Here is a 10,000-nt window from a genome sequence, read left to right as displayed (position 1 = left end):
ACCTGGTAGGTGTGTGTCTGTGTTACCTGGTAGGTGTGTGTCTGTGTTACCTGGTAGGTGTGTGTCTGTGTTACCTGGTAGGTGTGTGTCTGTGTTACCTGGTAGGTGTGTGTCTGTGTTACCTGGTAGGTGTGTGTGTGTGGGTTACCTTGTAGGTGTGTGTCTGTGTTACCTGGTAGGTGAGTGTGTGCGTACATGTGTGTTACCTGGTAGGTGATGTTCATAAAGTGGACAGGGATGCTGAAGGGTAGTGAGTGGTGGTAAGGGTTCCTCAGCAGGATAGACAGGACCTCCATACGTGATGGTTTTGCCTCTCTCTCTCCATTCTGCAGGGTACGCTCTACAGACCTCTGACAGTACACAGCATACTTCCCCACCTCACTCCTACACACATGGAGACAGAGAGATGCAGAGAGACAGAGTGTGTGAGAGATACAGAGAGCGAGAGACAGACAGACAGACAGACAGACAGACAGACAGACAGACAGACAGACAGACAGACAGACAGACAGACAGACAGACAGACAGACAGACAGACAGACAGACAGACAGTGTGTGAGAGAGAGGGGGGGGGTCATCATTGTGAAGGTTTGATGTTTTCTGCTCAGGAAAGTAAGGATGGTGTGTGTGTACCTGATGTCTGCATGACGCTGCAGATACTGTCTGAGGTACCACAGGAAGTGTTGCTGAGGCAGAAAGAGAGCCACACACACAGCCAACAGCTGCCAGCACTGAGGAGAGGACAGACAGACAGGCAAACAGCCAGACAGAGTGGCAGACAGGCAGACAGACAGGCAGACAGGCAGATCACTACATTGTAAACAATACCTGAGAAAAAAACTAGCTATGCCAGGTAACACAACATTCCTAGATACAAAGTGATAAGTGGGAGGAGTAAGCAATAACGTTGAACCTCCCTCTTTGCTTCTGAAAGACCAGCTGTTATTGTAGTCATATTACTCATACATATTGAATCCTCTCAGATCTCCACAAGTGCCTGGGGGTAAGGATTAGGGGATAGGGACTAGGGGGTAAGGATTAGGGGATAGGGACTAGGGGGTAAGGACTAGGGGATAGGGAATAGGGGGTAGGGACTAGGGGGTAAGGAATAGGGGGTAGGGACTAGGGGGTAGGGACTAGGGGGTAGGAACTAGGGGGTAGGGACTAGGGGGTAGGGACTAGGGGGTAAGGAATAGGGGATAGGGACTAGGGGGTAGGGACTAGGGGGTAAGGAATAGGGGGTAGGGACTAGGGGGTAGGGACTAGGGGGTAAGGAATAGGGGGTAGGGACTAGGGGGTAGGGACTAGGGGGTAAGGAATAGGGGGTAGGGACTAGGGGGTAGGGACTAGGGGGTAGGGACTAGGGGGTAGGGACTAGGGGGTAAGGAATAGGGGGTAGGGACTAGGGGGTAAGGATTAGGGGATAGGGACTAGCGGATAGGGACTAGGGGGTAGGGACTAGGGGGTAAGGAATAGGGGGTAGGGACTAGGGGGTAATTTGAGCTTCAGGGCCAGGCTTATACTGACATGAGTGAGGGAGTTGTGTGGTGTGTAATGTACCTGAGTGAGGGAGTTGTGTGGTGTGTAATGTACCTGAGTGAGGGAGTTGTGTGGTGTGTAACGTACCTGAGTGAGGGAGTTGTGTGGTGTGTAACGTACCTGAGTGAGGGAGTTGTGTGGTGTGTAACGTACCTGAGTGAGGGAGTTGTGTGGTGTGTAACGTACCTGAGTGAGGGAGTTGTGTGGTGTGTAACGTACCTGAGTGAGGGAGTTGTGTGGTGTGTAACGTACCTGAGTGAGGGAGTTGTGTGGTGTGTAACGTACCTGAGTGAGGGAGTTGTGTGGTGTGTAACGTACCTGAGTGAGGGAGTTGTGTGGTGTGTAACGTACCTGAGTGAGGGAGTTGTGTGGTGTGTAACGTACCTGAGTGAGGGAGTTGTGTGGTGTGTAACGTACCTGAGTGAGGGAGGGGTTGTGGTGTGTAACGTACCTGAGTGAGGGATGAGTTGAGGTGTGTAACGTACCTGAGTGAGGGAGGAGTTGAGGTGTGTAACGTACCTGAGTGAGGGAGGAGTTGAGGTGTGTAACGTACCTGAGTGAGGGAGGAGTTGTGTGGTGTGTAACGTACCTGAGTGAGGGAGGAGTTGAGGTGTGTAACGTACCTGAGTGAGGGAGGAGTTGAGGTGTGTAACGTACCTAAGTGAGGGATGAGTTGAGGTGTGTAACGTACCTGAGTGAGGGAGGAGTTGAGGTGTGTAACGTACCTGAGTGAGGGAGGAGTTGAGGTGTGTAACGTACCTGAGTGAGGGAGGAGTTGAGGTGTGTAACGTACCTGAGTGAGGGAGGGTGTGGTGTGTAACGTACCTGAGTGAGGGAGGAGTTGTGTGGTGTGTAACGTACCTGAGTGAGGGAGGAGTTGAGGTGTGTAACGTACCTGAGTGAGGGAGGAGTTGTGTGGTGTGTAACGTACCTGAGTGAGGGAGGAGTTGAGGTGTGTAACGTACCTGAGTGAGGGAGGAGTTGAGGTGTGTAACGTACCTGAGTGAGGGAGGAGTTGAGGTGTGTAACGTACCTGAGTGAGGGAGGAGTTGAGGTGTGTAACGTACCTGAGTGAGGGAGGAGTTGAGGTGTGTAACGTACCTGAGTGAGGGAGGAGTTGAGGTGTGTAACGTACCTGAGTGAGGGAGGAGTTGTGTGGTGTGCGGCGGTTGGTCTGTTTAATCAGCTGACAGTACATCTCGTTCTGGAGCTCTGGGTGCGTCAGACACACCTGCAATGCATTCTGGGCCAGGGACATGTGGTAGTCAATGGAGGGAGACTCCACCAGTACGTTGATGAACAGCTGACAGGACTGAAGAAAGGAAGGATGAAAGAGGGAAGGTTTTACCTGCAATGATCGTGATATATGTTGAGAAACAATAGAAGCAGCATGTTCATGGGGATCAGTTTAAGCAAGGGGCTGATCACTATTATTGATCACATGATCACTATTATTGGTCACCAGTATTGATCACATGATCACGTCTTGATCACATGATCACTAGTCTTGATCACATGATCACCAGTATTGATCACATAATCACTAGTCTTGATCACATAATCACTAGTCTTGATCACATGATCACTAGTCTTGATCACACGATCACTATTCTTGATCACACGATCACTATTCTTGATCACACGATCACTAGTCTTGATCACACGATCACTAGTCTTGATCACATAATCACTAGTCTTGATCACATGATCACTAGTCTTGATCACATGATCACTAGTCTTGATCACATGATCACTAGTCTTGATCACATAATCACTAGTCTTGATCACATAATCACTAGTCCTGATCACATAATCACTAGTCTTGATCACATAATCCCTGGTCTAGTCTTGATCACATAATCCCTCGTCTTGATCACATAATCACTAGTCTAGTCTTGATCACATAATCACTCGTCTTGATTACATGATCACTAGTCTAGTCTTGATCACACATAATCACTAGTCTTGATCCTATAATCACTAGTCTTGATCACATAATCACTCGTCTTGATCACATAATCATTAGTCTAGTCTTGATCACATAATCACTAGTCTTGATCACATAATCACATAATCACTAGTCGTGATCACATAATCACTAGTCTTGATCACATAATCACTAGTCTTGATCACATAATCACTAGTCTTGATCACATAATCACTAGTCTAGTCTTGATCACATAATCACTAGTCTTGGTCACATGATCACTAGTCTAGTCTTGATCACATGATCCCTAGTCTTGATCACATAATCACTAGTCTTGATCACATAATCACTAGTCTAGTCTTGATCACACATAATCACTAGTCTAGTCTTGGTCACATAATCATTAATCTTGATCACTTTTGGGTGTGAGAAAAGCGCTTTAATTAAATCAATTATTATAATGAGTTGTTATTTCGGATGCATTTTATGAAGGTTGATTTGTAGATCAGTGGCTCTGTGCAGTCAGAATGCAATGTAGTCAATCAATCTTTAACGCGCTCAATGCCTTGTCAGTATTATACCTGTTTACAACCAGCAGGTGGAGGCAAACATACATAGAGATAGAGTTTCAAGTTTTATTAGTCGTATGTACGGGATACACATGGCATACACCGTCCAACTAAATGTTTACTTCCATGTTTGTTCTTGACAATACAACAAACATGAGGTATAATAAAAGGTAAGATTATGAACATAAAGTAAATTATGTTGATATTGTAGACCACCCCTCAAACAGAGCTATAGTAATGAAAGCCCGGACCTGGCCATTCTGCCGCCCTCCTCATATAACCCCGCAAAACTAGAATAGTGCCAGTAAGCAAAGTTGAAAATACACATTTTACCCGAATGTTGAAATGAAGTTAATTTTCAGTTCTGAATGAAGGTCGAAAAATACATCATTTATAGACGTCCATGTTTGAACTAAATCAAGACCGGTCCAAACCGAACAAAATCTTAACCTAAAATATATGTCTATGATCGGTTCAGATTTACATCTGAGGACGTGGAAATCAAGGCCGGTCCGGACTGCAACAAAAAAAGACAGCCGGTCCGGACAGGACCAAAAAAGACGTCCAAATGACGTCGCCGTCGGTCTGTGCTTACTGGGGTGTAGCCTACAGTGTCGGCCACAGTGGAATGCAGCCGTTGTTGTGGAATTGTTAGATATTACTGCACTGTCGGAACTAGAAGCACAAGCATTTCGCTACACTCGCATTAACATCTGCTAACCATGTGTATGTGACCAATAACATTTTATTTGATTTTGAATGTTATGTGGAATGCCTATCGTTTGTTAAACAGGCCATTGCATTGGCTTTATTAGTCCTGAATGATTCCTGTGACTAATCAATTTGGCTTTTTAACTTCTGAAAATCAGCTAGCTAACTTTATCAGGAGTTATCCTGAGTCTACTTGCAATGAGATTTCATGTTTACACAACAAAAAATTATATATATTTTATTTTTCACTATGATCAGATTATCAAAAATTGATGGATACAAACCACTGATCATGACATCATGCCTACGGGGTGAAACTCCTGGACAGCGGTTGTGAGCAGCCTGATTGTCCATTTCATATGGTCCATTTTACACTGACCTGTCCTGTTTTTAGGATATGTTGTTTTTTAACATTTCTTTATTCATTTAGGTTAGTCTATTTGATCGGGGAAACCTGCATGATGTAAAAAGTGTCTGTCTCATTACATTGTCATACATTATATCTCCAGCCTGTCGGCTACAGAAAAGGCCACATACTCTTTTTACCATATCCTATACCTATATGATTTATGTTAGATCATTCTTTTGACAGAACGTTGGTGGAGCGCTGCAGAGATGCATCTGTCCAACAGAACCCTGGAGAGGTGAGCTGGAAATGGACAAGATTGATATTTTGCGTCCCTGACTGCTTATCAAAGGGTGCCATTGACGCTCACCTAAAACGGCCATATGCCAGTGGTTTAGAGAAATTGTCATTGTTTTTGGGCAGAATTATGTGAGTTTTTTTGTGTTGATTCATGTGTTGGACAGTTTGGCTGGGAAAACGCCACCCTTGTCAATCTGCTGCCAAAGGCGGCCACCTAATCCTAACTAATGGGCGGCCCGGCCCTGCATGCACAAACTTGAATGTGTTTCCTACTTGGAAACACATTTCAAGTTTGACAGGTTCATCCAAGTCAGGAGGAAGCTGTCAAACTAGTCTGTCATTGCTTGAGGGGAACAGGAAAATGTTACTAGGATCAAGGCTCTGTATGAATACTGTGTCATGACATCTTTCACTAACACAGCCCTGTCACATCAGGGACTATACTTCAAAGAAGGGGAGGACAGAAGGAAAGGTGAATGTTCAAAATATTTGAACAGGAACAGAGACTTTAAAGGGTTGTGAGTGAGCTCTATTCATCCATTCGTCTACATACTGTATGTAGCACCAATCAGACAAAAACAACCTAAAATATGGGGAAGAGGGAGAGCTCACTAAGGCATATAGAGAAGGGGAGGGGTGAGACAGACTGGGAGGCCCAGTTGAAAAGAGAGGAACAGGATACATCAAGGTCAAGATCCATGCTCCTCCAGATCCACTTTATTACTCCCCATCCCATCCCTGTCTCACTCCCCATCCCATCCCTGTCTTTGTCTCACTCCCTGTCACACTCCCTGTCCCCATCCCTGTCTCACTCCCTGTCCCTATCCCTGTCTCACTCCCTGTCACACTCCCTGTCCCTATCCCTGTCTCACTCCCTGTCCCTATCCCCGTCTCACTCCCTGTCCCTATCCCTGTCTCACTCCCTGTCCCTATCCCTGTCTCACTCCCTGTCCCTATCCCTGTCACACTCCCCATCCCATCCCTGTCTCACTCCCTGTCCCTATCCCGGTCTCACTCCCTGTCCCTATCCCTGCCACACTCCCCATCCCATCCCTGTCTTTGTCTCACTCCCCATCCCATCCCTGTCCCTATCCCTGTCTCACTCCCTGTCCCTATCCCTGTCTCACTCCCTGTCCCTATCCCTGTCACACTTCCCATCCCATCCCTGTCTTTGTCTCACTCCCTGTCACACTCCCCATCCCATCCCTGTCTTTGTCTCACTCCCTGTCCCTATCCCTGTCACACTTCCCATCCCATCCCTGTCTCACTCCGTGTCCCTGTCACATTCCCCATCCCATCCCTGTCCTTGTCTCACTCCCTGTCCCACTCCCTATCCCTGTCTCACTCCCTATCATTGTCCCTGTCACACTCCATATCCCTGTCACACTCCCTGTCACACTCCCTGTCACACTCCCCATCCCTGTCCCACTCCATGTCCCCCTCCCTGTCACACTCCCTATCCCTGTCCCACTCCCTGTCCCATTCCATGTCCCACTCCCCATCCCTGTCCCCATCCCTGTCCCACTCCCTGTCCGTATCCCTGTCCCATTCCCCATCCCTGTCCCACTCCCTATCCCTGTCCCACTCCCTGTCCCTATCCTTGTCACACTCATTATCCCTGTCCCACTCCCTGTCACACTCATTATCCCTGTCACACTCCCTCCCCCTGTCCCAATCCCACTGTGTTGTCTGTCTGTCCCACTCCCTCCTCCCACTATTACATCCACAGAGACTGTCTCTGACCCCCCAACAAGAACAAGGACAGGGGGGTGATGGACAGAAAAGGGGAAGCCCCTAACAGACAAACAGACAGACTGGGGGTCTCCGTCAGATCAGCAGAAAGGAGAAGAGACAGACACAGGGATTTGAAGAAATACAAAGGAAGAGTAAGTAATGAAGGGACCGACCTTGAAGAGTTTGAGGGCTTCCGTCTGCAGAGCTTCAGATGGTAGAGTGGTGAGAGGGGAGCGCAGGCCATCTTTACAGAAACATAGAACCTCACTCCTCCACAACGCAGAGTCTGAGAGAAGACACACATACAGACACACAGGCAGACAGACACACAAACACACACACACACACACACACACAGATTGACCAGAAACAGCCTTACTTGAGCCCAGTCATAAACACTATCTGCAGATTGCAGACTGGATCAAGAGATTTCAGTAGTCTGTCCTGGTTAAGGTAACATGAAAGAGCTACTGACTGAATCTGAAACCTTATGTGATACAGTATAGCACGTGTTAGACCAGTCTGTTAACCACTAGTCTATCTTCAAGGCCTTGTTAGACATTAACCTTCTCAAGTAGTGTACTTGTCTTTGGTGTTGACAGACAGACTGACTTGAATGATTAGATGACTTACCTGGATCTCCCTCTACGTCTAGGAGGTTCCCGACCAGCTGCTCGTACTCTGTGCCCACCTTGAAGCTGGCACTGCTGCCTGCCGCGACTGTCAGGTGGTACAGCCAGGTGTCCTGGACAGGAAGGTTGGAGGAGATAATGGAAACAGGTAAGTGTAAATGTGTCTGTGGGTTGTAACTGACAATTATGGGAAATTAGGGGTGTTTGAATAAGTGTATTTTTAGAGTGCTGTACATTCTCTTGCTTGGTGCCTATGAGCAGGTAGGTGGGGGGGTTTATGGGTAGTGTAGTTTTAAAGTACTGTACCTTCTCTTGCTTGGTACATATGAGCAAATAGGTGAAGGGGTGTATGGGTAGTGTAGTTTAGGGGTGCTGTACCTTGTCTTGCAGTGAGGGGGTATATGGGTAGTGTACTTTAGGGGTGCTGTACCTTCTCTTGCAGTGAGGGGGTATATGGGTAGTGTAGTTTAGGGGTGCTGTACCTTCTCTTGCAGTGAGGGGGTATATGGGTAGTGTAGTTTAGGGGTGCTGTATCTTCTCTTGCAGTAAGGGGGTATATGGATAGTGTAGTTTAGGGGTGCTGTACCTTCTCTTGCAGTGAGGGGGTATATGGGTAGTGTAGTTTACAGGTGCTGTACCTTCTCTTGCAGTGAGGGGGTATATGGGTAGTGTAGTTTACGGGTGCTGTACCTTGTCTTGCAGTGGGGGGGTATATGGGTAGTGTAGTTTAGGGGTGCTGTATCTTCTCTTGCAGTGAGGGGGTATATGGGTAGTGTAGTTTACGGGTGCTGTACCTTGTCTTGCAGTGGGGGGGTATATGGGTAGTGTAGTTTAGGGGTGCTGTACCTTCTCTTGCAGTGAGGGGGTATATGGGTAGTGTAGTTTAGGGGTGCTGTACCTTCTCTTGCAGTGAGGGGGTATATGGGTAGTGTAGTTTACAGGTGCTGTACCTTCTCTTGCTTGGTGCCTATGAGCAGGTAGGTGGGGCTCTGCTCTCTGGGGTGGACCATTAGGGTACAGTGAGATGACAAGAAGCCACGCCCACCGGCCTCGTAGTCCTCGTCAGAGTCACATGACCTGTCCACCTCCTCCACCACCGCCTCACGCATCCGCAGCTGGCCTAGGGGGAGCTGAGACGTGACAAACACATATACACACACACAGTTAGAGAATGATATTCAGTTATACTACAGATATAGACTGTCAACAGTAATGACGCTGACATAATGAGGGTACATTTAGGAGGAGAAAAGAAGGAACTTGAACCTTGTCATCCTGGTTCCTGTGATAATAGAAGACCTTGCTGACCAGAGAGCACCATACCAGCTTAGAGTGGCCATGTTTCACCTGCAGGAGAGAGACACAGTGTGAGAGAAAGAGAAGAGAGAGAGAGGGACAGCAAGAGACAGAGAAGAGAGAGAGCATGGAGATGAGAGAGAGTGAGAGAGAGATAGAGAGAGACAGAGGAGAATGTGTGAGGTTTATAGATTCAATACCACTCAGACTGTATATAATATTTCTCATTTCAACAGCAGGCTGCAGTAGAGAGTGGATGTGTGTAGACTACTGGCTTCATCTCATGACTCATAATCCTAGCTGTACATCTCATCATCAGGGTCGAAGGTCAAATATGCAGAGAGAAAGATAGTGAACCAACAGTACATCACTCCAGAGTTCTGAGGTGCATAACGTCATAGTGTAGAGGTCAAAGCCTCTTTACAGATAGTTGATCTGTCTGTCAGCCATCACACACCTCTGTGATCTTAGGGTCTCCTAGCCCCAGTCTCAACCATACTGACAGACACACCTCTGTGATCTTAGGGTCTCCTAGCCCCAGTCTCAACCATACTGACAGACACACCTCTGTGATCTTAGGGTCTCCTAGCCCCAGTCTCAACCATACTGACAGACACACCTCTGTGATCTTAGGGTCTCCTAGCCCCAGTCTCAACCATACTGACAGACACACCTCTGTGATCTTAGAGGGTCTCCTAGCCCCAGTCTCAACCATACTGACAGACACACCTCTGTGATCTTAGGGTCTCCTAGCCCCAGTCTCAACCATACTGACAGACACACCTCTGTGATCTTAGAGGGTCTCCTAGCCCCAGTCTCAACCATACTGACAGACACACCTCTGTGATCTTAGAGGGTCTCCTAGCCCCAGTCTCAACCATACTGACAGACACACCTCTGTGATCTTAGAGGGTCTCCTAGCCCCAGTCTCAACCATACTGACAGA

The 10,000-nt window shown here is 47.5% G+C and overlaps 1 protein-coding gene across 1 annotated transcript in view; it reads right to left on the bottom strand.

The window, feature by feature from the left end:
* Positions 1–10,000, bottom strand: part of LOC120038354 (pleckstrin homology domain-containing family H member 1-like) — a gene marked incomplete at its 3' end in the record, with an annotated part of 25,814 nt that overhangs the window by 4,088 nt on the left and 11,726 nt on the right. Inside the window, exons 15-21 of the mRNA XM_038984137.1 lie at positions 9,025–9,105; positions 8,709–8,888; positions 7,760–7,871; positions 7,300–7,412; positions 2,675–2,851; positions 634–731; positions 207–384 (exon numbers count right to left, since the gene is read on the bottom strand). Of these exons, the coding sequence (XP_038840065.1) occupies positions 207–384; positions 634–731; positions 2,675–2,851; positions 7,300–7,412; positions 7,760–7,871; positions 8,709–8,888; positions 9,025–9,105 (939 nt within the window). The remainder of the gene's footprint in view (positions 1–206; positions 385–633; positions 732–2,674; positions 2,852–7,299; positions 7,413–7,759; positions 7,872–8,708; positions 8,889–9,024; positions 9,106–10,000) is intronic.

This window comes from Salvelinus namaycush, unplaced genomic scaffold, assembly GCF_016432855.1.
Source record: "Salvelinus namaycush isolate Seneca unplaced genomic scaffold, SaNama_1.0 Scaffold2151, whole genome shotgun sequence".
NCBI classification, from domain to species: domain Eukaryota; kingdom Metazoa; phylum Chordata; class Actinopteri; order Salmoniformes; family Salmonidae; genus Salvelinus; species Salvelinus namaycush.
The sequence above is the reverse complement of the archived record's forward strand: the minus strand, read 5'-3'. Positions and strand labels throughout refer to the sequence as shown.